Source organism: Sceloporus occidentalis, unplaced genomic scaffold (genome assembly GCF_023333645.1).
Source record: "Sceloporus occidentalis isolate IW3139 unplaced genomic scaffold, rSceOcc1.0.p SCAF_13, whole genome shotgun sequence".
Classification (NCBI taxonomy): domain Eukaryota; kingdom Metazoa; phylum Chordata; class Lepidosauria; order Squamata; family Phrynosomatidae; genus Sceloporus; species Sceloporus occidentalis.
In genome coordinates, this window is record NW_028316993.1 from 933,274 (window position 1) to 960,757 (window position 27,484).

The window sequence follows — 27,484 nt, forward strand, 5'->3', positions numbered from 1 at the left end:
CTATGTCCCCCTTCCTCCTCATTCTCTGTTTAGAGATTTCTTTTAGCAGCATCAGCATTAGAAGGATGGTAAGCTCCCTTGTTGCAACAGCTCCATCGGCTGCCAGTCCGTTTCCAGGCACAGTTCAAAGTGCTGGTTTTGACCTATAAAGCCCTATACTGCTTGGGTCCAGGCTATTTGAAGGACCGTATCTCCCTGCACTAACCCCCCAGAGTAGTCAGATCATCTGGAGAGGCTCTTCTCTCTGTCCCACTACTCTCTCTGTTGCGTTTGGCGGGAACAAGAGAGGGCCTTCTCGGTGGCTGCTCCCAAGCTTTGAAACTCCCTCCTTAGAGAGGCCAGGATGGCACCATCCTTACTATCCTTCCGACGCCAAGTAAAGACCTTCCTGTGCAGTCAGGGCTATTAAGTGGAGAAGGGCTGGGTTTTTAATGCTGGGCTACCCAAATTGTAATGATTTGTATTTTAATATATTATATTTTAATTTATAACTGCTTTAATCCTTAAGATTTTTTTTAATTTTATATTTATGCATTTTGTATTGTTTCCAAATTGTATTGTTTTATACTTGTTTGCTGCCTTGAGTCCCTATATTGGGAGAAAGGTGGATATAAGTAAATAGTAGTAGTAGTAGTAGTAGTAGTAGTAATAATAATAATAATAATGCTTTCACTTTGACATCCATAAATATTTTGTTGTGATTATTTCAAATTTGGTTGCATATAAAATTTTCACAATTACAACACGGTTCTTAGAAAAGCACAGCTCTCTCTCTCCCCTGCTCCCAACCCCCGGCTTGGCACAGCACTGGAAATGAGAGTTGCCACCTTTGGCACTGCTCTGGCACAAAGGCAAAGCGTTGCCTCCCTCCCATCCCCGACCCTGTCGGTCTTCTTAGTTGGTTGTAGCAAAACCCTCCCTTTGGAAGAACAAGGTGTGGGAATGGGGTGGCTTGCTTATTTGTCACTGTTTTAAAAAAACAGGAGGAAAAGTTATCCTGGATTTGTGTTGCCTTCCCAGAGTCTGGGATGGTTCTCCTCCTGCCGGACCTGCAGGGAAGATGGAAGCAATGGCAGCGGAGTAAGTCCCAAGACAAAAGTCCCTGCAGATTATACTTTTGGAGAAGGTGGGGGTCATTCCAGCATTAGCCCTCCCATGAGTTTCCAACTTGTGGGGTGAGGAGGAGTGTTACAGCCCCATTTGATCACTGCAAATCTCTTCTCTTCTCCCTGCAGTTCCATATTGCAAGAAAAGTAGCCGAAATTTGGCAAGGAAACTGATCCCAAAACTAATCCCAAAACCAAATTTTGCCTCTCTCCCCACTATCCTTTTCCATCCCACTCCCTTCCTTTCCCAACAACTGGCATCTTCTCACAAAAGCTACATGGAGCACTTGGGGAGCAACATTGTACTGCCCTGCTCCTTTGGTCAAAGGCCTGACTCTTCTCCACTGAGAATTCCAGATGCCCTGCACTGTCCAAGGCCAAGCTTTATGGGACTTGGTAAAGCACTTTGAATTAAAAGACCCGGCTGACCCCCTCCGCCCTTTCCCCTCTCCCCATGTGGCAACCAAGGGGGCTGCTTTTAAGAGAACCAACTTGCATTCCCTGGAGGGGATGCTGCAGATTAAGGCTGGGGGGTTAGGATGCACAAGGAAGCTCATTTCATCCCCCAAATGTATCAAGGGTATTTCAGGCTACAGCAGACTCCTAAGGGATCCTTAGGTGGGGGTCCCAGGTGGGGCTAGTTTGATAGGAGGCCAGGATCAGGAGCCATGAGACAGGACATCAGCCTCAACATTGGTGATGGCAGTTAAAAGACCTGCCCCAATGGGTACAGGTGGGGAATGCACAAGGGGAAAGGGGGGCTGGTGTCATGTTTGTGGATGGCAGCAGTGCTGGGAAGGAGATTCCATCAGCCCTAGAGGGAGACCTCCTGGCCTCCTGCCCAAAGCTCCCCCTATTGCCCTATTTCAGCCTCTTTGGCAGAGGTGGGAAGAGAAGGATTTTGCGTTGTGCTTGTTGATGTTTTACAAGTGACAGGCTTTGGGAGAGTAGAAATGCCAGGCAGTCAAACCTTCCCTCCCCACGTCTGTTTCAGAGTGTCCCAGGCAAGACACAGTGCTCCTCCAGCAACTGGCATTTGGAAGGAGAGGATGGAGTCTCTCTCCTGGTGGAAACGGCTGCCATGCATCCAAGGATGTGCAGCAGCCTGGCACTTCATGTAGAGACTTAGACAGAACTGGCAGCATTGTCCAATGCCAACAGGCAGCCACCATCCTAGTAGTGGGAGCAGGCAGCTGCAAAACCAAGTTTGGTCAGCAAGTTCCTGAAAATGGCAAAGCCATGTTGTTGAATATAGGCACCCTTCTGGGCACCGCTGGCACAAATCCACACTTGTCCAGACAAGGTCAGCTGCCAGTCCTTCATGGCTGTCATTATTCCTGGTTCTGGATGTCATCAGCCACCCCAAAAGGATGCTGTGGAAGAACAGGCCACACCTGGGACCTAAATGGTTGTGTAAATGTAGACAAAGATGATGACGAGTAGGTTAAGGATGGTGCCCACGATGCCCAGCATGGCAAGGACTCGCTCCTCTCGATCCTCTTTGGATTCCTGTGGCAGTGATGGCATCCTGGGAGGACTGGGCCCTTCGCCTGCCCCTGCAACGCCGGGCACCATCGTCACGTTGAGCTTTTCCACCCTCAACTTCAGGTCAACTTGCTAAAGAGAGAAAGAGAGAGAAAGAGGAGAGGAGAGCAAGCCATAGCACCAAAGAAAGCAGGGGGAGGAGGGCGCAACCAGGTGTTGCCCCTCCTCTGAGGTTTCACCCGGTGCGATCTGCACTCCCTATAACCTCCTTGTGATGCCACTCCCCTGATGTCTCACCAAACTACAAACCCCAGGATTCCATAGGATGCAGTCATGGCACTGCTCTATTTATGTAGCGTGTAAAGGTCCTCTATGTCTTATTCTCTTGAATTACAGAAGCAAATTCATCTCCTTACCCTAACACCTGGGTTTAGCATCCCTACCTGTTTCCTTTACAGTTTCCATCACCAACAAAACTCTGGTTTTAAATGGGAGCAGGGACATCCTTTCTTTACAGCTCCCATCAACATCTCATGTCCTCAAGAACCAGTCGAGTTTCTATCTTGCTCTGTCACATTTAATGCTGTTACTGAATCTTCATGGCACACACTGCTAAGTTTCTGATATCCTACCTGTTCTCTTCTCCAAAACTACCTGAGGAAAGGGAGCAAAGGCAAAGAGACTCACCACGCACTGCATCAGGAATGGGAGGAGAGTCCCATGGGCATCCCATACATTGGCTCAGGAAGCCTTCCGATGTCTCAGTCCTGACTGATCCTGTCCTCTGGGAGCTGGGAAGAAAGACAGGAGCTCAGAATTAGCTGGTTAGGTTCCATGTCAGAATTGTTGCTGTGCAGAATTGTTGCAGAATTGTAAATACCTATGGCATTTCCAATTTATGGCAACCATGAAGTAAACCTATCACAGGGTTTTCTTGAAAACATTTATTCAGAGGGGGGTTGTCTTTGCCTGCCTCTGAGGCTAAGAGGGTGTGATGTGTCCAAGGTTTCCATGGCTAAGCAGGGATTCAAACCCTGGTCTCCAGAGTTATAGGCCCACATTCAAATCACTGCACCACACTGGCTCCTTCTAAGATTTCGTAAATGAAAACCAGGACACATGGGGCCAAGCAATGCCAGAGTGTGATCAAAATGGCAAAAGTTATTTAAGACACACACATTGGAGAGGATTTAACAGTTTGTTTTTGCCTTATTCTACTGGGACAGGCAAGATTCAGTCTCCTCCTCTCCTCTCCCCTTACTGAGGTCACTAAGAGCAAACTGCTTTTGCCATTTTAACTCAGTTTGCAATTGAGGATAAAGGGGCAAAGTGAGAGGAGAAGAGGGAAGTGGGACCTTTTAAAAGCAGTACGAAAAGTGGAATGGCAGAGATTAATTGGGACTGTCCCTGCAAAATTGGGACAGTTGGGAGGTATGCATCGGTAAAACTGCAATATGCATCATTCACATCCCCCAGTTTTTGTCTAAATATGGAGAAATCAAGAATTGAGAATCCCAAACATCTGAAAGGAGACAACATTGCTAAAAGGGAAACGTGTGAGAAACACATTATGCCTTTGGTATGGTATATCTTAACACCCATCCCCTGCTCTAATTAAACATCAGTATGCATCACTTGCAAATAACAACAATAACCCTTCTGTTTATTCCTGCCCTTGAATTCTTTTTAGTTCTTTTGCATATCCTGGTTACTTGCATTTTATAAATTGCACTGTGCAAATAGATAAGACTTCATATCCACTATCCTCACCAACATTAGTTCCAGACCAACTTTCAGTATTTTTAGTTCACTGCAACAACGGCAAAACAAACAATACAATCAACACTTAGTGACTTATCAAGTGACTGTAAAATGTGAGTTCACAAGGTGGCATTTCAGAATGCCCATTGAAAGGGCAAACTCTTAGCTGCCTGCTGAAAGGACGAGCACCAAGGAGAGGTAAACTTCCTTAGACATACATTGGTGCCACCACAGGAAAGGCCCTCTATTTCATGGTCTTTTTTGCCATATTCCCAACAACAGGACAACTTAGAGAAGGAGCTCAGCAAGTGGATCATTGAAAAGGCCTGGGAACTATCAATGACTGGTAGAATGAAGGGAGAACATATGTAGATGTGCAAAGGTGGATGAGATAATGACAGTTAGTTGTGACCCCCCTTCCCATTAATGCAGTTTTTGTGTGTCTATGTCCATGTGCATAAAGCACATAAGTGACAGATCATTTGTGCCTGTTGCTACGTGCATGCAGTAACATGTATTTCTCAGCCTAGAATCAATGACAAACAACCATGCTCCAGCGCATTCATTTGATGTGCATGCACACACATGCAGTGTGCATAGTTTCAAATCCGGTCCCCCATTCTCCCCACATAATTCTGCTTTGCTGAGCCACAGCAGGAAACGTGCCCCTGCGCACACACCTCCCACCAAGCCTGCAACCATAGTATCTTTTGCAGCACTGTGTGTATCTGTGAATGTGTGTATCAAGGGCTACTTTCCTTGAATGGCTAGATGCTGTGCAAGGAATTGTGTGTGTGTGTGCGCGCATGAAATAAAGAGCACGTGTGTGAGCGTGTGCTTCTTTTTGTTGTCCACTCATGTGCTGTTGCTTCCACTACAATGTTGTACGCCTTGTGGTCTCCCTCTGTCGCCGCCGATTCTTTACCCATCTCAGCGTAACATAATGTCCATGTAGTCACATCACACTATGATCCATGCTGCTCCATTTCTGCATGCCTCCCTATGCATCTGAGCTGTGTGCCTGTCTTGCACGGTTGCCATGTTGCTGGCTGTGTGAGCTGTGCCTTGGCCACGTGAAACTGCCTCTATCCTTTGGCGTTATTGCATCTCGATGTCCCTGCCAATGGCTGCCATGTCCCTGTGGTCACCCATCCCCATGGCTAGCGGGCAGGCAAGTTGCCTCTCTCACATGGCATGCTGCTTCCACAGCTGTGGCTCCCCCCCCCCCCAATACCTGTCTGGCGGCCTTCCTCAATGTGCTGCTCTGGCACTCCGCTTGCCCACAACTGCCCATGGCTTTGGTCACTGGCACCCTCCTCCCTTCGACAACGACTCTCTCTGAGCACCGTTAGCCTGGAGGGGGAAGAGAGATGGGGGCTGGCACATTGCGTCGCTGTCGCTGGCGTCGTCGAATGGGTAGGTGAGGTCAGCTAGCTGTTTCTCTTGATGCCTGTTGGCCAGCACCCCAGGGGTCTGCGCACCCCTTCAAGAGCCTGGCATGCGCTGCTTGGCTAAAGCTCCTGATGACATCAATGCACCCACAATGACGCCCCTTCCCTCCAGCCCCCTTCTCTTCCTTCCCTGCCACGCCATAGAAGCACCTAGAATGGCAGTCACAAATGCCTTCTCTCCTCCTCCATCCCTGGCAGTGCCACCCTTTGCCCAACCCATGGCTGGCACTGTGGGCATGGGTGTGGGGAGACCCAGTTCTGACCCCCCTCCCCATGCTCCTCACTTACCCCAGGCCTGTTAGGTGTCTCCAGTGAGCACCTCATCGGCTCCTTCTTCATCGCCTCATGATGCTTCTTCGGTGCGAACCAGGGGCTCTCGTGCCCCCCCATCCTTCCTCGCCAGCTGAGCGCCTCTGCATCGGCCAGAGACAGTTGCTAGGCAACCGCCTCCAGGAGTTACATCCTGCATTGGTGCGATGCCTCCCGGTAGTGATGGAAGAGGAGGAAAGGGGGGTTCTTTCATTTAGGGCTGGGGTGGCATCATAGAACAGGCAAGGAGGGCACCCCATAGAGAGAGAGGAGCCATAGGCATTTATCCCCTCCAGGTTTCAAGCAGAACAGCAGCAGTGGTGGCAGCCTTTCCCTGCCTCCTGCTTGCAATGCAACAGGAGGGCGCAAGTGAGTGGCCTAGGAAATCACCAGCCAAGTTGGCTAGGGGCAAAAGGGAAGTTCTCTCCACCCTATTGCCCTGCAAACATCCATGGCTGCACCCCCCCAAACTAATTGGTCCTGCCCTCAATGGCACCTTTCCTTCTCTTTGCAGAAGATGCACCAGCTGGCCAAAGCCATCCAAGAGGGCAACAAGCGCCATTTGGCATCTCTCTGATTTCTGTGACTCCCTCATATCAGTGCTCCCAAAAGTGAGGGGAATGTTTGGTAGATTCTCCCACTGTTTTGAGCAAGAATTACAACTCCCATCTCTCCCTCAAATTCAAGAGACCAATGGCAAGTACCAGCTGAAAAGAAAAAGCACTCTGTATATGCTTCTAGGCACAAGACTTAAGATGCTCTTAGAGCCCTCCTCCTGCCTACTCTTCCCCCACCCACGGCTTTGCTATGATGCTTTCATCCTCCACCTTCTCTTGCCTCTTCAAATTAAAGGCGTGGAAGAGCGGAAAGGAGAAAGCACTCTGTATATGGTTCTAGGCACAAGATTTAAGATGCTCTTAGAGCCCTCCTCCTGCCTAATCTTCTTCCCCCACCCACAGCTTTGCTATGATGTTTTCATCCTCCCCATCACCTTCTCTCTTGCCTCTTCAAATTGTGGAGGAGTGGAAAGATGAAAGCACTCTGTACATGCTCCTAGGCACAAGACATAAGATGCTCTTAGTCCTCCATGCTTCCAGGAGTAGGCCAAACCAAAAGGTTTGAGCAGGGAGCCAGCACTGAAGGAGGAGAAGAGTTGGCAGAAGGAAGCTTTTAAGACGGCAGCAGGACTGACTGCCCTGCGGGCTCTCGGTTCTGCAAAGGGCATTCACGTGATCACATACACACACATATACACACATGTACACATACAAAAATGGGACCAAAACAGTGGGAGGGAAGCCCAGCTGGTGATGGCAGGAAAACACCCAGGCCAGCTGGTTGGGGGGGGGGCAGAGACCTGCCCATCAGAACAGCCCCTCGGGTGGCTGCAACCATTAGTGACTGCTCCCCCTCCAACGACAGCCGCTGCATTCTGCTAGCATTACATAAGACTCTTTCTGGCGGTGGGGAAGGAGCAGCAGTGTGCCTGGGGGGTACAGGGTGTGAACCGTTGCTGGAACTGCACAGCTCACACGGTCTGACTCACACACTCCCAGGCAGCAGGTCTTATATAAGCCAGAGGTTTTGTTTTTGGAGGGGAGGGTTGCTTTCCAGGCTCTGGGGAGACAGTCTCCCTCTTGATACCAGAAGTGTAACTATTTGAGGGGGAAATGAAGGCATTGCTCCACCAATGCTATCCCCTAATTGCAAGTTTCCTTCAGTCCCCAAATTTCTAGCATCCCAAGACTGGAAACCAGTCACACCTAGTACTCCTGTTATGTATTCATATTCCCTTGGTAACTCTATCTTTTTTCCCTTTGGAAGATCTGAACTCTAGTCCTAAAATCTCAACTGAAGCTTTAAATCACTGCAGTGCTAAAATTTGGAGACCGAAGGGGGGGAAAATCTCATGGGGGGATTCTTACAGGGAAGGCAATGCCCTCATTTGGATAGCCCTCCATAGATCCCTGCCTGGCACTGCACTATTAGCTAGAGACAGAGATGCACATGGAGGAGGGATGCTGGTTTGTAGCCTCACGCTCCCACCTCCAAAGGAAAAGGGGCAGAAAAAGTCTGATGAGAAAGTGGTCATATTAGCACAGAGACAATGCAGTCCAAGGCTAAAATGGAGAGGGAGATTCAGAATGTGATTCTCCACTTTCTAGGGATATGAATGGGATAAAAAATGTGAATGGAAGCAGCATGAAAGCTCAGAGGTGCCCAGTTTTGTCTCAATTGGCCTGGAAAGATAGACAGAAAGCATCCCTTCCCTGCAGGTGGGGCCATTGGGAGGGAACAGCAAAACTCATGAGATTCACACAGTGAGAGAGGAAAGCAAAAGCAACAGTGAGGCCGGAGGAAAGCAATAGTCTTTCCCCGCATCTGTTCACAGCCACACAGTGTGGGGAGGCATGAGTGACACCTAATGCCCTAGAAGAAACGGTTTGAAAAGAGAGGGACATATCCTATGCCTTAAAAGCCAACATGGTGCAATGACTAAGACTCTGGGAGATCAAGGTTGGAATCCCAGCTTGGTCATAGAAAAGCTCTGAGTGACTTTGGCCAAGTCGCCTGCTCTCAGCCTAAGAGGAAGGTGATTACAAACTCCGTCTGAATAAATCTTGCCAAGAGAACTTTAGGATGGGGTTGGCCTAATCTGGAGTCAGCTTCAAAGCTTGTATCACCAGCAAATTCTGTGCCACCCTGCTAGCTTCCACCTCTCAGGAAAGTGTTAAGATACTGGTCACCTTTGGAGGCAGGGAGGTGCCAAGAGGTACCTGCAGCTCACCAGAGAAACTAACATGATAAGCAACGTATTCTTGAAGTTAAAATCCAGAACATACATTGCAAAAAGTGAGTGTGTGTGTTTCAACACGGGGGCAACTCTGATCAGTCGCAGCATTCAAGAGATCAGAAACGTTCCCCTCAGAAATCCACAGATCTGCTGCCTAGTAGGCATCCGGTGTGACTTGGGCAGTGGATCAGTTCTAGCTCTGGTTCCTATCCTGTACCCCCACCCCTTACCAAGCACTGTTTCAGCTCTCTCTCCCTCGAAGATACATCTGATGGAAATATGGGAGAAGGCCTTCTTGGTGGCTGCTCCTAGGCTTTGGAACTCCCTTCCTAGAGAAGATATGCTGGTGCTCTCCCTGCTATCTTTCTGTATCCTTCTTTGAGAACAGTTTGAACATAGGGAAAGAGCCCTTAATAATGTGCTGTACAGCATCCATCGATATTTGTCATTTTTCTATTTAGTAGGCATGCTTTAGTTCTACTGATAGTTCAATTCTGTTTGAACTTGTATATACTGTGTATAAAAGTTATACCGCTATCTATTTTAACTTTTGTACACCATCTTGAATTGCAGGGCTCAGAGAAAAGGCAGGGTAAAAATAATTAAATAACATATACTTAGCATTTCTCAGGAATTCGACATTGCCCCTGCCTGCCCCCACAAAGCTTTCCAAAAGGGCCGGGAACCTTCCTAGGAACTGAAGAAAAGACATGAATTGGACACATCACTTGGAAGGTTTTACTAACAGAGCAGATGGTTGTGTCCAGGTGTTGCTTTAACATTGCTGCTGTTTGCTTGTTCGGTTTCTCCATCCCACTTGCATGAGGCTTCTAGTTGGGAGGCTTCACTTACCCCAACAACTGTTTAACTTCCCCCTTCAATTTTTCATTGTGGTCTATCCCTATTTCCCTTCAAGGCGTCTGGAATTGGGGCATGGACCATTCAGCATATGGAAGCCAGAGCTCTGATCTGCAGGTTTCTGTGATATCACAGTAGCTCAGCGAAAGGCTGAGGACTGGCAGTCCAAAGGGAAACAACCAATCTGCCACATTCCCTTCTTGTACTGTATCCTTTTTTGTACAAATTGGAACAATTATGGTTATGCCCTTTACTCTTGACAAGCCTCATTTTTGTGTAATAGGAGGAACTCCTCAGACTGGTCTAATAAACAACAAGATCTGAATGTGACTATTTTAGCGGAATTACCAGAGTTTAAAAAATCTTTCAAAGCAGAGATAAGAGAAGAACAAAAAAGGGAGGAGATCAGATTGGATATACAGTCCGAGATACATGGATTAGCAAAAAAAATTGACAATTTAAATAAAGAATTTAGAGAAATTAAGGAAGAGGTACAGATGACAGCTAAAAGGACGGAAGAATTGGAAAATAGATTTGATGAAACTGCAAGACGCCTTGACAAAGAAGAAAAAATTCTTTGGGCTCACGAAAAAAGACAGAAAGACAAGATCATTAAAATTAGAGGCCTGCCGGAATTAGAGGAAGAAAACTTGGAAAAGACAATAATTCCAGCTTTAGCTAATTTCCTTGATATCCCAGAAGATTTGATGAACGTTCAAGTGGATAAACTTTTTCGAATTCGTTCCAGAACGGCATCAGAAAAGGGACTGCCCCGTGATATCGCAGTTGGCTTAAGGAAAAAATTATCCAAAAGAACTTTGCTGAAGCGCTGTTCATTGAAAATGTTAAAGTTGAGATATACAGAGATTTGTCTTTAGCCATTTTGAAGCAGCGACAACAATACAGATTTTTGACTTCGTTTCTGCAGAGGAAGAACATTAGCTATAGATGGGGCAACCTTGAAGGGGTAGTGTTCACCTTTAAGGAAAGGAGATTCAAAATTGACTCTATTGAAAAAGCAAAAGATTTCTACAGGAAAGCATTGCAAGCAGAAGGAAAAACAGAGGAAGAGAATTTACTAGGATTTCCTGCTACATCTCCAGAATTTACCTCCCTTAGCAAGAGGGAAACTCTGTCGCAAACGGATGAAAGGCGTATCCAAGGAAATCTTAGTTGGGAATAATCGGACTAAAGGAAATGGGGCGGCACAGGCATTAACTGTTTTGGACTAGAAGAACTTGTAAAGGTGGGGTATATTGCTGGTCTGTTTTCTTCTTTTTTAGTTGATTTGCGGATACTAAGTATTGTTTAAAAAATGCTGACCTTAGCCTCATGGAACGTAGGGGGGCTAAATAACGAAAAGAAAAGGAAGCAAATTTTCCATTTTTTGGAAAAAAGGAAGTACGATATTGTTTGCTTACAGGAAACCAAAATTAGAACAGGGGATGTGAAATATTTAAAGAACCCCAAGTTGGGGAATTGCTTTATATCTTCAACAGCTAAAAGGAAAAGGGGATGTATAACATTTGTTAATAGAAAATGGGAGGCTAAAGAAATTAAGTCAGACCCAACAAACCTTTTTAAGTCCCGAGATTTAAGAAACAAGATCCTCCCACCAAGGGTTGGGGGGCAAATCGCCTTCTCTCTTCCCTCAAAGCTTCAAAGAGAATCCAGCCAAAAGCAAGGGACACCTTTCACCTTTTAATTATTACCAGTCTCAGACTGGTACAAAATGAAATATATATATAGATATACATAGATATATGTAAAAAAACAAAACACAATACTTCAGTGCAGCAAAGACCACACAGTATTATTGCTCATAGCAAACAGCTTTGGCTTTTCAGAAATGAGGAAGAGAGGGGCAGCAAACTTCCAGGAATGTTCTAGACAGAACTTCTTACCAACTCACCACCTTCGAATGCTGGTGCAGGCCTCCTTATGGCTACCTGCACATGTGCAAACTCCATCACAGAGGAGAAGGACACCCAGCGCCCTTGAAGACTAACATGCTGAAAAGCTTGGAAGTTTCTTGGGGAGGGCTGGGATTCATGGAGCAAAGAAAGGTGACAGGAGGAGGGAGCACATCTTTGGTGAAGGCAAGGGGGCAAATCTTCTTGCCCCCACCCTTCTGGACTTGTTCCATGGCCCTGTGCTAAGCCTTGCTATAGCACAGAACACAAGGCAAACTAATGGAGGGCACTGGTTCAGACAGACACAGCCCAAATCTGCACCCAGACCCAAGTTCATCCCACTTGGTAAACAAACAAGATGTGAACCTTCTATAAGGCCTCCTTGGAAACAGCTGCTGCTGGTGCCACCATCCCCTTCACCAGGCACAAAGGGGGTCAGAAAGAGGTTTCACTGAGTCGCTGTCGGGATGGAGCCAGTGGGAGGCTTGGAGGTTCTGTGGAGGCCTGGCTTGGATTGGGGGTTCTTTGGACTGCAGGACTGGCACTGAGCCGCCCATGCCTGGGCCTGGTCCCCAGTTCCCTAGAGCGGTTGCCCCACAGGCTTTCCGGCTGAGCAAACTCGGAGGAGGAGGAAGAACAACGGGCAAGTTCCTGACACCGTTCGATGAAGCTCCCACCCTGACGTCTCCTGTCGAGGCTTCCTCGTTGCTGCAAGTCAGGCTGGGTCAGGGGCTCACGGCTCAAGCGGCAGGAGAGGGCTGGGGAGGCCCTGACTGGTTTCTCCCGAGCTCCATCAACACTTTGGAATTGAAGGCTGCTGAGAGAACAAAGGCGTATTACAATTTCCAAAGGGGGTTTATGGGAGCTACATCAGTCTGCTGTAGGAAAGACAAGGGAATATCTTGCTATGGCCCCTCAAAAGACTAAAACAGGATTATGACAGCATGAGCATCAGGGAGAACAGTCCATTTCATTAGAGACATGGAGTGTTAAGACAGAGTTTCAACTTTCCCTCCCTCCACATTACAGATTTAAGATTCCACACAAAAAACTCAAGACAGACCACAGGCCTATGTGTTCTCCCAAAATAGAGGGCAGACATTTCTCAGTTCATCCTGCTGTCCCTATGAGTAAGGCAGAGCTCACAAGTAGGTTCACTCTGAAGTCTGGAATCTCTAGCCTTAAGTGTGGGCCAGAGTTGGGGGAGGGATTTTTTGAACCTCCCACTCTCATCAAACACACATGGTGCAACCAGTCTCTACCTGGCACTGGCAGCCAAGGGAAGATGTGTGGGGGTGAAAGATCCAGCTGGGCTCATCTCGAGGGGGTGGGTGAGTGCCAAGTCACACTGTTTCAGCTCCTGCAGAAGCTCCTCCTCTGAGAGGCCACCTGTATCTGAAGAATGGAGGTAGAGAAGGTGGGAGTTTATTGGCACATCAACATACATGGTGAGGCAGGGACTATTCAGCCAGTCAAATCTCCTGGGAAGGCCTGGTGCTGTGCTTCAAGCAGCCAATGGTGCCACCCTCCATAAACACAAGCATTTCCTTTAGAGCACTCTGCCCATCATCCCACAGCCCACCCTGGGTACCTGGCACTTGGTCTACCATCTCCATGGCAGTGGTGAGGTCCCACATCTGGACACTGCCATTGCTGTGGCCAGTGAAGAGGTAGCGGCGTGGGCGGGACCCAATGCGGCTGGAGCCCTCACACTCCTGCACCATGAAGGCTGTGATGGGAGAGCCATCCACAGAGCACACTTCACAGACCCTGTCACAGGGGGAGAAAAAGAAAAGGAGCCTGGATATCCAGCTCAGGAGCAGGCAAAGTGGCAGGGGGACGATGCATGGGCAAGACTGCCAAGGGGTGACTTTGTCCCCCCTGCCCAGCACAACAGGAGGACACTTTAAGGCTCTCAGATGTACTGCTCCTGACTCCAAAGGTTAGAGGTGCATGGCACACATCTCCTCCAAAAGCCACTATGTGCTGGTGGAAAGCAGGTTTCCTGAAAAGACTGGCAAAACTCTGCATGGCCAATCATCTCAGTCCCTTAGCATTTGCTGCTGACACAAAGAACACTGATGTCCTTTCCCACCTCTATGCTGTGGGGCTTCCGGCCCCAAGTATGATGCTGCCTCTTAAGCATGGATGGGCAGAGTGTGCCTTGCTTGCACCCCCTTTAATTTTCTGTGGTTCTTGAAGCTTCCCTCTGAGCATCCCAAAGCCACACAAGCTCACCATTTTATTTATTTTAAAAAATAATTTAGTGTGATTTGTGGTCAATGCTTTTGAAAAGCCACCCATATGCATGAAGACATGTGAAAATATACCACTCTGAGCCATGTTCATCCCCCAAATACCATTATTTCTTCTTTAGTCCCTCTCAAAATAGTGACACAAAGTGATGGAAAATCACTTGCTCTGCCATTTTGAGGACTGCAAAACAAAAGAAAGATATCTGTGCTTGCCATGTGGGGGAGTGTGGCCCTGGGAGGGTTGTGTGGGGAAATTAACACTCCCTTCCACATACAACTGTCCACCCTTGCTCTTAAGACTCTGAACTGTGTCCATGAGTCAGATCCCCCAGTTCCACACCCAAATCAGCCCTGGGTTCCAGCAGACCCACCTCTTCCCTGTAGAGGAGAGCCGTATATACAGCTTGCTAGCATCTGGCACCACCTTCTGGAGGAACACTTGCTGGTCATCCCGTTCACCAAAAGGACCTTTAGGTAATAAAATACATAAGCCAGGTCACAAGCATTTCCAGAAGTCCCCAAAGGTCAGCCTCTTCCTCTCAGCCAGCCCTACCTACCAATGTCTGTGCCAGCACTGCAGCCCCCATGTCCATCCATAGATTCCAGGGCTAAGATCTTGAAGGAGGCCAGTGGGGTGGAGCCAGGTTGGGTGGAAATCATCCCACGGAACCGGGTCACTGTCCAGGTACGGACATGATTGTTGTCAGCACAGACTAGCAAAAAGAATGGGGATGAAGATGGTTGTGAGAGTGAAACATGAGGACGGAAGTAGTTTCAGATCATGCTACCCTCATTCTATTAAGGTTTGTCAGCCATCCTATGGCCTACAACACACACACACACACACACACACACACAACTGTATGGGGCCCATTACCTGAGATGAGGTGCCTTTCTGAAAGCATCACCTTGGTGACAGGGCTGCGGTGGACAGCAAAGGTCTGGAAGAGCTGGGGCCCTGACCCCACAGTCTCTGGGTGTTTGACAATCACCCGCACTATCCCTGAGCTGGTGCCATAGGCAATTTCAATCCAATTTCCGCTGTCACCTGAGCAAGGAAGCAATGGTATACGTGTCACACTCCTGTAGACAAAGATGTTTGATCTTATGTGCCTTCAAGTCAAATGTGACTTATGGTGACCCTATCATAAGGTTTTCTTGGCAAGATTTGTTTAGAGGAGGCATGTCACTGTCTTCCTTTTAGGCTGAGAGAGTGTGACATACCCAACGGATCTCCATGGCTGAGTGGGGATTTGAACCCTCATCTCCCAGAGTCATAGGCCAATACTCAAATCACTATACTACACTGGTTCTTAAAGATGGGTGTAGCCTAGGGAGGTTCACATCTAGTGGCTTAGAAATGGGAAGGAAAGAAAAGACCCCTTACATTTCTTGTTCTGGAAGTGAGATCAAACCAACTAGGATCTGGGATGTCAAGTAGGACAAAATGATGCAAAACCCCCAAGAACTAAGTGTGTGTGTGTGTGGGGGGGGGGGGGGGGGACAAAGTTGTTTGAGCAAACAGGGAGAGGGAAGACAGTGTATCTGCATCTAACCCCACATTATGCTTGAAACTTGGAGGACTCCTTACTGCATTTCGGTGTGAGATACACGCTTAGTGCAGTGATGGCATCCTCAGAGGGATCACGGTACAGCTCTGTCACGAGAAGATCATTATCCTTCATGCGCAGTGGGAACTTCTGTACATCTGTTTGGAGCATGGAGAGAAAGCCACATGGGGCACGTGATCAGCTGGGCCAACACAGATTTCAATCAGTTACTGGTCCCTTGTCTGCCCTCTCTGCACATCAGTTCCTGACACTCAGTTCCTGGGAAAGCCTGGCTATAACTTTCATGCCGATAACTGGAGCCCCTCCATTCCACTCTTCCCCTTGTTCTGACTTACCTACATAGTAGATAGAGCCATTGTTGCATCCCAGGAGCAAGAAGGAACCAGCAGCATCATAGCTGTTGATTGGGACCATCTCCTGAGTCTATGGAGGCACAAAGGAGAACTGTCAAAGGTGAGACTAAGTGAGTGGTGAGCTGAAACAGGGCTATGGACCAGGCTTTCAAGCTCTGCTTATCAGCCACTGTTCTCTATTATCCTGAAAGATGGTAATGAGGAGACAGAGTGGATTAGCCCCACAATGCATTACTGGACCTGGGGAAGAGGTTATGAGAAGAAAGAATTTTCCTTGCCTGCAGAAGGCTGCCCATAAGTGGAATGGCCCACAAAACTTCGATTTAGTGTTGTGCTTCTGAGCCTTGAAGCAGCCTATTCTCCCTGCTCCCAGACATTTTCCTTGGCCAGATGCTGCCAACAAGTTCTTAGCCCTATAGCAGGCTGATAGGATAGGTCATCCCACCTGTCCCTCTCCCTCACCTGCCAGTGTTTGGTGACAGCATTCCAGACACCAATCTTTCCCGTGTGGCTGGTGGCAATGAGCTGGCTGCCCACAAAGAACAGGCCTTCTACAGGAACTCCCAAGTGGAACACACCTAGCAAGGAGATACAGAGAATTGGGAGAAGAACATGAGACGAGCAAGGGAACTGGATGTGACCAAAGTAAGCTTCTCTAGGCCAATTCTCACCCCTCAATCTTCAACATTCATAAAACCTACTGACAGGGAACCAACTGAGTTTGGAAAGGGTTGGGGGAGGCTGACATAAAGGAAAAGAAAACTGTCACCCCGCCCCAGTCCATGGACGCTGAAATTCCCAAAATGGAAAGATTGTAGCCAGCTACAGGCAAGACCACAAGCCTAAAACATCAACAGTGGCAGCTAAAATATACATTGGTGCTAGGAACATTCCTTTTGCTTTGCCCCAGCTTTCTTTGGGCTCCTCACCAATCTCATTGCCATTTCCATCAGACTGGAGAGCCCACAGGAGGATCTCGCTGCAGGAAGCAGCAGCCACCATCTTGTCACTGTCACCCAAGGAGCCGCCAAGCACCCGTGCATTCAGTGCCACCCGTTCGATGACCCAGTCCAGCCGGGGACTGCAGAATGCCAGCTGCCAACCAGAGGTCTCTTTCATCCTGTGAAGCAAAGACTGCCATCAGACTGTGGACCAAGAGAAGACAGGGCTCTCTGCTCCACCACCACATCTCCTGTTGTATCTTCCAATATGGCATGTACCTGTAACAGACGAGGAACTGAGCATAGGCCACTGCTATCCAATTGTGGTGCCCACACACAAGACGCACCATGCCTGGGTCATTTGCAGCTCCTGGAAGGGAAAAATAAGACACACAAAAGCTATGAGAAAAGACTTTTCCACCCTGACACCTACTAGCATTTTCCCTAAAACTGAGCTTTGGTCTATTAGGGACAATGGTAATCCTACTGGCCGCTTCAAGATGTACTTTCGTTGGGATGTCTCCATTAGGAGGCAAAATAGAAATCCTCAATTTTCAGACTTGGATTACAAACATCCGAAATTTCAGCTTTCCTGCTGGTGTGGAAGTACAATAACTAGATCTCCTTCCAAGTCCACCATTTTGAAAAATAGAGATATAAAAATACCCTCTTTCCCCAAGAACTAGTATGACCTTTGAAGCATTCAGATGGATAGCACAATAGCTGTGGTATGTACATATAACAAGCAAAATGGAAATTTAGTAAGCATGCAATCCACCTGGTCCAAGAGATTTTTTCTGTGTACAATGTAGAATATGAAACATAAATGAACTGTGTTGGGATCCAAGTCTAACACAGTTCATCTCCAAAATATCTCACTGTGCACACACATGCAGAAACAGGTATTCTAAAATCCAACCCGTCCCTCTCCCCAAATCCCTGAAAAGTCTGAGAGTTGAAGAAGTATGATCTGGGGACATTAAGATCCACAAATTGGAGGATTGAGGGCCAAATATGGCCCATGAGCCACACTTTGCCCATCACCTGCTCTTCTTCCTTGTGCAGAACATACCTGGACCAGAACTCCTCTCCTCCAGCAGCCGCCCCAGAAGCCCAGCATTCCCAAGGTTGGGGGGCATAGTGTTGCTCCGGCGCACAAGGGCCCGCTCCACGAGGGTCCCTGACCTGACAGCCAATTGTGCCCCTGTGACACTGTGGCGGTTCCACCGTTTGGCAGGGAACACTAGAAGGAAAAGGAGAGGCTGTCACTGGCTGAGCAATGGGGTGGCTGGACATTAGCCACGTCCCCAAGTCCCAGAGTCTACTGCACCATAAAATTAAGAGATTCTGACAAATTATGTGTCCTTTTCAAGGCCCAGATCATTTACAAACCTGCCCCTATTTTGAGATTTGTGGAGCCCCTTCTCTTTGTCCCACCACCCACACAGGTACATCTGGTGGGAACATAGGAGGGGGTTTTCTCAGTGGCTGTTTCCTGATATGGAACTCCCCTCCCAGAGAGATTGGACTAGTACCCTCCTTACTACACTTTTGCAAGTTGGCAGAAAACCTTCTTATTCCCATAGGCTTTAGAGAATTGCATTTTAGGTGGGAAATGAACCTTGTAGAATGTGTTGTTGTTGGTTTTTTATTTGTTTTGCTTTTAGTGTTTTATGCTTTCAGACTGTTTAAAATCACTTAATTACTTTTTAACCTCTGCATATTGTGAATTGTATTTATCTTTGAAGCCATCTTGAGTCCCAAACTGGAAAAAGGCAGGATATAAATATAACAACAACCTGCCCTGTACCTGGTGGGGGCAAGTAGCCATTGAAAAGAACGCTGCCACAGGACGATCGTTCCAGCTCCTCATGCAGCTGCAGGCGACGTACTAGAAAACATGAGACAAAGAAAGGAGATCAGACAAGGAAGGAAGCGCCTGTCTCTGGACACCAACCACTGTTACCCACACAACCTGGCTCCCCTTCTGAAGTTGGGTGGACAAAGATGCACTGTGAAACATCCCAAAGCCTCCAGGATTCAACTGGCCTGGGACCACAAACCACATTATCTCCCCCCCAACAACACACACACATTGGCACCCAAACTTTGCACCCGCCACACACAAGGCCAGAACATACCTAGTGGTGTGATCCCATAGAACTGTGCTTCATGCAACAGCAAGGAAATGTTGGTCCTCCTGTAGGATCAAAACGGAGGGGTAATGATGAACCTTTCCCCACAGTAACCCACAGCTACAAAAAGGCAACCTGAGGATCATAGGCTGGCATTGCAGCTCATCTGCTGATCCTTCCCCAGCCTAGAGGCAGATTCCCTGGGACATCTCATCACACCTGATGTCAAGTTCTTTGGTCCGGAGAAAGTTTAGGATAGGGGCGAAGACTTCAGGATCTCGGTCAATGAAGATCTAGGTGGAAAGAAAAAGAGTATTGTGTTAGAGGTTGCGTTCATCTTTTTGCTATGGCTTACAGTCTGGGTAGTCCTTCTATTATAAATCAGACACTAAGCCTCACTGGGTGCTGCTTAGCGCACAGAAAGAAAATCTACACCTTCCACTTGTTCAGGCAATGCAAGAGGATATGCGTTTGCTGGGCACTCTGTTCTGTTTCTGGGAACTGATCAGAGGTGGCAAAAGGGGAGAAAAGTGGCAAAGAGTCACTCACGGCGCCTGTTTCATCCTTCAAGGTAGAGATCCGGCCACTGAGAAGGCTGCAATAAAACAAAATTAAAAAAGGGTCACATCCCAGCATGGCTACAGAAGTGGTTCTGACCAGGCTAAACAGGCCACAAAGGGTCTTGCTTTAACAGATGTCTAGCTTACCAAGTCAGGCTGTGTTTTCTCCTTCCCCTTCCTAAAGAGGAATGCTTGCCCAATTTCCCACCTTCCCATAAACAGGCACCCAGATACCGGGGGCTCCTTCTTTCCATTGTTCAGAGCCAGCTTTGATGAAGAAGGTTCTTTGGGCTGGTGCTATTCATCCCAAAGCCTAAACCAGCAGAAAGACCCGGAGCAGATGATGTGAGCTCCACAGCCTCCCCCATAAAGATGTGATTGGTCCTCAAAACAAAGCGGTGCAGCGTCCTGCCTTTCCCAAGCCAACCATCTTTAGCAACACATGAAACTGTGACCAGACCTGGTCAGTTTAGGACAGTCTCCAATGAAGGGCAGCCTTGGATCTCCAAGGTTTTGAGCAGAGGAATACAATCCCAGCCTCAAGCAGCACTTGGTGGGCCAGGTCTGTAAGGCCAAGCAGCACTCTGCACTCACTTTCCCCAATGGCTACTCCACACCTTCCCATCATCCCCAACAAACCTCCCTCTCCCTTCCTGGGGCACCTGGAGAAAAAGGAATCTGGGATCCAGGTGAGGGTCTGGCGAGACGTACTGAACCTGCGGGAGGAAAGAAAAATGGTTAGCATGAAGGGCAGTGAAAACAGTGTGCTGCGGGAATAATCCGGTTTGACACCACTTTAACTGCCAAGGCTCAGTGCTAGGGAATTCTGGGATGTGTAGTTTATTTGTTTATGGCATTTATACCCCGCCCTTCAGCCCACTTTTGTTGCAGCACCTCTGGTCCCCAGAATTCCTTAGTACATTTATTCTGTGCATATGCTATGGCAACATGAAGGTATCGTTTTATGTCACCACTGTTCCCCAATGATCCCCTATGGGCAAGCATGGTTTCCCTATGGGCAATGAGAGCCATTTGTTTTAAACCCCCCCCCCAGCTTCAAAGCGTAACCAATTATTCCTGTTATCCAAGGGTGAGTCTACACTGTAGAAATAACGCAGTTCGACACCGCTTTATATTGAACGGCTCCATCGTGTCCCGCGGAATCCTGGGATTTGTAGTCTGCGTTATCTCTGCAGTGGACCCGCAGGGGGCGTGGCCAGGACGGTCTCCTAGGAGACGGCCTCGGAGGGTCCCTTGCCTTCGGCCGCCCACGTTCAGCTGAATCAGTTCGGCTCCCGCGGCGGCCACCGCTGCCTCCGCCGCCATTCCCAAACAACGCTGCGTTGCTTCCGTTTTCCGGACTCTTTTAGCGAGGCCCATTGGACGCCACCATCCTAGAGTTCCTCGTCCTATTGGCCTAACCCTTATAGCCCCGCCTATCTACGCATTCTATTGGTCGAGGTGACTCTCCGGCTTCAAAAGTGGGCCTATCCGCTCTTGGGCGGCACACCCTGCTTCGCTCTGATTGGGCGAGATGGTTCATGTGGGCGGGGCTCTCCCTGGAGTAAACAAACAGGCACCTTGATCCCGCCCCCTAGTTCGATCCTTCCGTTGATTGGCTGCGGCGCACAAGGCTCAGCCTGTTCCGCCTTCCTATTGGCTACATATTCTTAGAGTAGGGAAGTAGCAGAATTAATGCAGCTTGACACGGCTCTGACTCCCATGGAATCCTGGGATTTGTAGTTTGTTCTGGCACCAGAGAACCCTGAGAGAAAAGGGCTAAATAGCTCACAGAAGTACAAACCCCAGAACCCCACAGCACTGAGCCATGGCAGTTAAAGCGGTGTCAAACTGGATTTAGGCTACATCCACACTGGAGAAATAACCCAGTTTGGCACGGCTTTAACTGTCCTGGCTCAAGGCTATGGAATTCTGGGAGCTGGAGTTTGTTGTGGGGCCCAGAGCGGAGCTCTGCTCCGCTCTGGGCCCCACAACAAACTCCAACTCCCAGAATTCCATAGCCTTGAGCCAGAAAAGAGTTAAAGTGGTGCCAAACCAGGTTATTTTTCCAGTCTGCAATGGTAAAATCCAAAGATACAGCCGTGTCAGTCTTTGCATGTTGTGGCATTCTCATGTTAAAATATACAGTATAGGTGTATATGCGGCCCAGTGTGGCATAGTAGTGGTTTGAGTGCTGACTATGAGCCTGGAGACCAGGGTTGGAATCCGCACTGGGCCATGAAACCTCTCCAAGGGCAAACCTCCTCTGAACAAACCTTACCAAGGAACCCTCATGATAGGTTGACCTTAGGGTCGCCATAAGCCCAGTAGTCAAAACTAGATCGTTATCCATAGTGGCTGGGACTTGCGGAAGCTTTAGTCTAACCTGAGGGACACCAGGTTGCCTACTACTGGGTTACGCTAGCCAATAGACTAGGAACCAGGAAGACTAGCATCCAAATACTCCCCTTTGTAAATTCATGAGGCAACCTTAGGATCGTTGCTGCTCCCTTTTGCTGGACTGTTGGGAAAGTAAAGTATTAGTAGGGTGTTTGGATGTGAGAGTGCCACAAAAGTGGTCTGAGAGCTTGTGGATGGTCTCTGCACCAGCAATTCTGGACCTTTGCCTTTACAGACAAGGGGTTTCATCCACCAGAAGTCCTTTATCACTGGTCACACTGGTTGAGGTTTCTGAGAACCGAAGACCAAAACAACCGGCAGACCAAAGATCCAGAACCAGACAGCCAGAGAAGCTGGCACATGTACCCCATGGAGTAGTTAGTTAAGTGGGCATGAGCCTATTCTCTTATGTAGATGGGAGCCTGGGTTAGGATGAGGTATAAACAAAACAGAGGGACATTCAGGACATTCAGTGCTTCTTGAGGGAGGACTGGCATCCCCCAATGTGGGTTTTGTGGGCTATGTGGCCATGTTCTAGAAGAGTTTATTCCTGACGTTTCGCCAGCAACTGTGGCTGGCATCTTCAGAGAATTGGTACCATAATTATAAGCCCATTGTCTACAACTGTTTCTCCCTTTTCAGAAAACTCCAAGAGGTGGGAGTTATAGGCTGCCAGTTGTTATTGAATTAGTGGACCTAACAAACATAGCCAACAGTGAGGGATGATGGAAATTGCAGTGAAACAACATATGCTTGGTAAAGTGACTTCGGTGCAACACAGTGGAGAGGCAAAATGAAAGTGTCACCCCCAATAAGAATTGGGTACCACAGATGAAAATTTCCTTCACTCTCCCAATTTCTGGCATTGCAGCAACTTAAATATTTACCTGAGCAAGTAGAAATACAGTTTTAAAAAGAAGAAGGAAGTGTGTGTATGGGGCGAATATGGCAGCACCTTTAAGGCTAACTGGTTATATTCACATGAGCTTTCGTGAATATAAGCCCACTTCTTTGGATGCAGTACAGAATGATAATGAATATTCTGGTATAAAGCATATTTACTCAATTGTGGGAGTGAGATGGAATGTAATAGGATCCAGAAGGATGCAGAAATACTCCACATATAATAACAAAAGGAATCTTCCTAGAGAGCTTTGAACCCCAGAAAATTGACTTTTGTTAAGCAGATTTAGTGGTTTTGCAAATCAACACTAACTGACCACTGTAAAGATCTGAAAAACCTATATCATCTTATGCAGCCCTTTGAAAATTTAGAGCAATGGTCTTGATTTGCATCTTTCTGGATCCATTTCCATCCCACTCCCATGACTGTGTAAATATGCTTTATAGGTGAGCATTTATTACTCTGTACTGCAGCCAAAGAAGTGGGTTTATATCCACAGATGTTCATGCAACAATATAGACCAGTTACTCTTAGACCTCCTTCCCACTTACATTTAAACCAGTTTGCGATTCGCCTTCGCTCCATGTTGGTAAATCGATTCCAAAAGGTCCATCGTTCCCACTATGAAAGCGAATCTTTTCATTATCCCCTTGTAATTGCTTCTTTTTTGGCACGATTGTGGTCCCCACTGATTTGCGCCACTCCAAAATGCATGTCAATCATCTGTGCGTCATCAGTGACAGAAGCGGCAGCCCAGGCAGCCCAGTTTAGGAACTATATATATATATGTATATATATTGATGGAAGATTCAATTGATTAGTTTTGCAACCACTTGCCTCACTATGAGCTGCCGTCACATTGTTCAGGTAATATAAATCCATAGAAGATTCGATTCATTGGTTTTGCAACTACTTCCCTCAATGATTTTCAAAAGAACCGCCAACAAACTAGTGTCAGGAAAGAGTGGGATTTTTGCATTGGCTTTGCTTCATTGCGATTAAAACCGATCACAGTAGGATCTGAACCGCTTTCAAATGGGAACGACGGTCATATAACCTGATCAGCCATTCACTTTAAATCATAGTGGGAACGCCTTAAATGCTAGAAATGTGGGGTCTGAATAGAAATTTCATTTGGTGAGGCAGAATTCTCATTTGGGGGAGCAATTGCCACACTCTTGCCCTCATCCAGCTATACCTCTGTAATCTGGCAAATGTATTTCAGTGCAGGAAAGGTTAGCTCAAGAAATATGAGCCCAGCATGTCTAGTTGCAAGCAGGGCCTAAGGCCATTCCTTTGTCTTTACTAGACTCTAAGGAGGGATCATCCAGAATTCAGGGCCAACAGGAACTGCATACTGTTGCCATAAATCTCAGTCTGGACATTGTAACCTGAAGACTCTTTTATGGAAAATCCATTCAGCATGTATTTGCGGGGGAGGGATAACCTCTAGAGAGACCACTTTATGAGAGTGCCAGGGATGGGGGAGCATTAAGGAGCACGCAAGCCGGAAGGACTGATCTCTTGATCTCATGCAACCAAAAATCTAAAATCTTTACAAATTGGTCTCTGTTTGAAAAACACAAATCTTCAGAAAGATTTACAGCCAAAGAGAAAGAGAGAAAAATGCAACCCCAAACGCTCCAATTTTGGCGGTTCTTTTTCTATACAAGACAAAAAGAAAGGAGAGAAAAAAACTTATTTAAAGCAATTACAATATTTTACAGGCTTCTGAACAATCAAGGAAGGCGGGGGGTGCGGAAGCGTTAACAGATGAATCTGCACTAGCTTCAGGAGAGCACTGTGGAAACTACACCTGGTACAAGGGAGGCTGGATAAGGCCAGGTCCATTGGACACATGGAATACTGCTGGAAGAAGCTGCCCCAGACTACAAGAGCGAGGATTAAATCTAAGCTCCACCAGGCCTTATAGCTAGTTCACTGGTCCCTCGCTGATCAAGCATGCAGCTGGATTTAGGGCTGAGGATCAACCCTAAACCACATTCTGGGGACCGAGGCTTTAGGGCAAAGCCTGCTGAGCCTCAGTGGCAGCTGAACCCTTTCGACATGGTTCGTTTTATTTCCAAGATCACCAGAGAGCATGTTAAAGATCTGTGCTATTCCCCAGTCTGCAATTCTGCAGTTCATGTTTGTCAAGAGGCACCAGTGTGTGGTGGAAGCAGATGGGAGTTGGAGGAGGACATAAAAGTACAGCTACTGAACATGTTCAGTGCCCAAAATATGTGGTTGCAACACATAGGGTGCTGAACATACATATCCATGCCCCACCGTAACTGCATGGTCATAAAGAAGATGAAAGATGTGTTTTACAGTCCAGGGAAAAGACACTAGAGAAGGGCATGAGGTTTTGCATCTAGACTTTGTTGTGGGCCTTCAAACATCTCAGTTTAGGAGGTCTTCTAATTTCCTCTCTCCAAGGAGTGGCAAGAACTGGGTAAGAGGAGAAAGGAGACCAAGAGACCTCAGGGCATCCAACCTGGGGCTGAGGGCACACATCTTGTCAGATCCATCAGGAACAGTCCTGCCTTGCCTGAGAAGAGGCTGAAGAAACTACCATCCCCAAATGACACCACCACTATCTCAGGCTGCCTTGGACTTTGTCCTGCCTGGAGCAGGTTGCCCAACATGTGCTCTCTTCACTGTCGCAAACTCAAGGACTGGACAGTTTTGGAAGGGCAAGTCTGCAAACAGGCACACCAAAGCTCTCCTTGCTCCTCACAGCCATGCGCTCTGCCTGAAGCCCCGGGCCTGGTGGAGGGTGCGCCTGGAGGCAGCTGGTGCTTTGCTGCTGTCAAGTATCCAGGTGCAGTTTCCATGCTTTGCCATGCTCCTTTGTCATCTCCGGCTCGCCTGCCATTTTATTGCATAAAAATACATCTCTGTGCCAAAACAGGTGAGCCCCTCCTTCGTTGCAGGAGAAATGGTGGGGATTATGGCTTGTTAACAACAGTGGCAAAGCTGTGCCTACCCCTCTCTTGTGCTGCTGCTACATGACCTTGTGCTCCAATGTCTGAGTGCTGCCTGGTGTTGTGATGAACCACCTCTGGCTCCAAGATGTTGCTCTGTCCCAAGCTCTGTGTCAAGCTCCAAGGTGCCATTCCTTGGGGGCAGCAGAACTCTTGAGACTGCCTGATGTTTTGGAGGCCTGTAGAGAAAGCTACTTATCCCAGGCACACACACACCATTCCCCTTCCCTTTTTGCAGTTTTTGCATCCCTGAGGGGGTCATAACAGTAGATTTAACCAGAGAGGCAATCAAAGCAATGGAGTGAGAGAGATGCAAAGGCTACTAAAGGGGGAGCACACAGGGAGAGAGGTATCAGAGGGGGACAGATAGACATGGCTGCGAAGGTGAGGCAGCATCTGATCCAGACATGAACATCAATGAAAAGGGATTGGGTTGACACTCCTTCCTTCACCTATGCACAAGCCCACAACAGACCCTTCCTTCCTACAGTGGTGGTGATGTGGGGATTGTGTGACCATTTTACGTTTGAGTAATGCATCCTGTCGAAAGAAGTACCTATGAATTTGGATGCAGACAAACAGATGGGGAGCGGGACACACAGGCATAGGGATTTGGGGTAGTGCCCAAGCAAGAGGTCCCAAACACGCACGCACGCCCACTGCTCAAGGAATATGTTGCACCCACAGCAGCACCATTTCATGGAGGTTCTGCAGCTGATCGGAAGACATGAAGCTGGAAGAAGGAAAGGGAGGGGGGCTGCCCTGCAGGGTTCCCCAAGGCTTCCTCTCAGAGTTCCCAGAGAAAACAGAAGAAACCAAAGTGCATCTTTCCTCCACCATCCCTCTCCCCAGCCCCCTTAAGCTGGCTGTCCCCATCACCTCCCTCAAGGGCTCAGGGAGAAGTTGCCAAACTCTGGGCAGATGCAAAAATTTCAGAGAAGGGGTGGAGTGAAAGAGCACATGGATCCTTCTGGCTCAGGTGCTGGGGTTCAGATGAAAATGTACAGTTGAGTGTTAAACCAAGAAATGAGACCCAAGAAAGCGCCTGGTACTTCTTGGCGACCAAGACTGGGCAAAGAAGGCCACTCACTTGGTTCTAGTTCCCTGTTGATCTTGGCAGGTACAGCAGAGGTGGGGGCCTTCCAGTCCCTTCCACACCCTCCCACCCCATTCACTGTTTGCACAGTTCTGTCTGGTTCAACCAGGCACCCGACTTGAAGTGCGGAGCAGACAAGGCAGCTCCCTCCTTAGGGCCAGCTTGGCATCCATTTTCTCCTTAGGGGCTTCGGCTTTTGTGGATGATTCTGGAGCCAGGCCTTGGCTGCCCCCTTCCCAAAGTCCTCCCTGTGCACTGAAATGCTCTCTGGCAAAGGCAGTTCTTGCGGTCATGGGAGTCTGTGGGCACAGAGTGGCTGGCTTGGACACTGGGGCATCTTCTTGCAGCCTCCAGGCCCCCGAAGAGGAGGAGCAGCCATCTCTCATTTCTTCCTGCCTGAGGTACTGGCCCGGCGGTCAGGGTCCCGTTTAGGGTTGCCTTCGTCTGTTGAAGAGGTTGTGAGCAGGGCCTGGCCCCACCGGGCAATCTCAGCATGCTCCGTAATAGAGCCGGTCAGAGCTGTCAGCCAGGTTTTCATCTCCTCCTGTGAGAAAAAAGTACCCAGTGGCATCAGAGCAATGGCCAGCTAGTCACGCATGCAATCC

General features: G+C 48.1%; 2 protein-coding genes and 1 long non-coding RNA gene across 5 annotated transcripts in view; all 3 read right to left on the reverse strand.

Moving 5' to 3' along the window:
* Window positions 1-667: 667 nt before the first annotated feature.
* On the reverse strand, window positions 668-7,408 carry LOC149304478 (uncharacterized). Its single transcript, XR_016271867.1, has 4 exons — window positions 6,092-7,408; window positions 5,587-5,705; window positions 3,279-3,382; window positions 668-2,723 (listed from the first exon to the last, which is right to left on the reverse strand). It is a non-coding gene; the product is annotated as an uncharacterized LOC149304478 (long non-coding RNA).
* A 4,044-nt stretch (window positions 7,409-11,452) lies between these two features.
* On the reverse strand, window positions 11,453-20,883 carry SHKBP1 (SH3KBP1 binding protein 1). Of its 3 annotated transcripts, none has more exons than XM_089478375.1 (18): window positions 20,751-20,883; window positions 20,155-20,208; window positions 19,482-19,527; window positions 19,152-19,225; window positions 18,939-18,997; window positions 18,608-18,688; window positions 17,870-18,040; window positions 17,077-17,167; window positions 16,786-16,976; window positions 16,319-16,434; window positions 15,839-15,926; window positions 15,524-15,640; window positions 14,810-14,980; window positions 14,490-14,645; window positions 14,304-14,400; window positions 13,269-13,447; window positions 12,940-13,072; window positions 11,453-12,491 (listed from the first exon to the last, which is right to left on the reverse strand). In XM_089478375.1, exons 1-18 carry the CDS (start codon window positions 20,870-20,872, stop codon window positions 12,113-12,115), a joined length of 2,325 nt encoding a protein of 774 aa, XP_089334501.1. In that variant the 5' UTR covers window positions 20,873-20,883; the 3' UTR covers window positions 11,453-12,112. The 3 variants fall into 3 exon arrangements, with proteins under 3 accessions (XP_089334501.1, XP_089334500.1, XP_089334502.1); XM_089478374.1 differs by having other exon boundaries at window positions 11,453-12,494; XM_089478376.1 differs by having other exon boundaries at window positions 11,453-12,494; window positions 19,482-20,208; window positions 20,561-20,881.
* Window positions 20,884-24,331: 3,448 nt separating this feature from the next.
* Window positions 24,332-27,484, reverse strand: part of SPTBN4 (spectrin beta, non-erythrocytic 4) — a 57,087-nt gene continuing 53,934 nt past the window's right edge. The window contains exon 36 of the mRNA XM_089479366.1: window positions 24,332-27,423. Within this exon, the coding sequence (XP_089335492.1) occupies window positions 27,262-27,423 (162 nt within the window). The 3' untranslated portion in view covers window positions 24,332-27,261. The remainder of the gene's footprint in view (window positions 27,424-27,484) is intronic.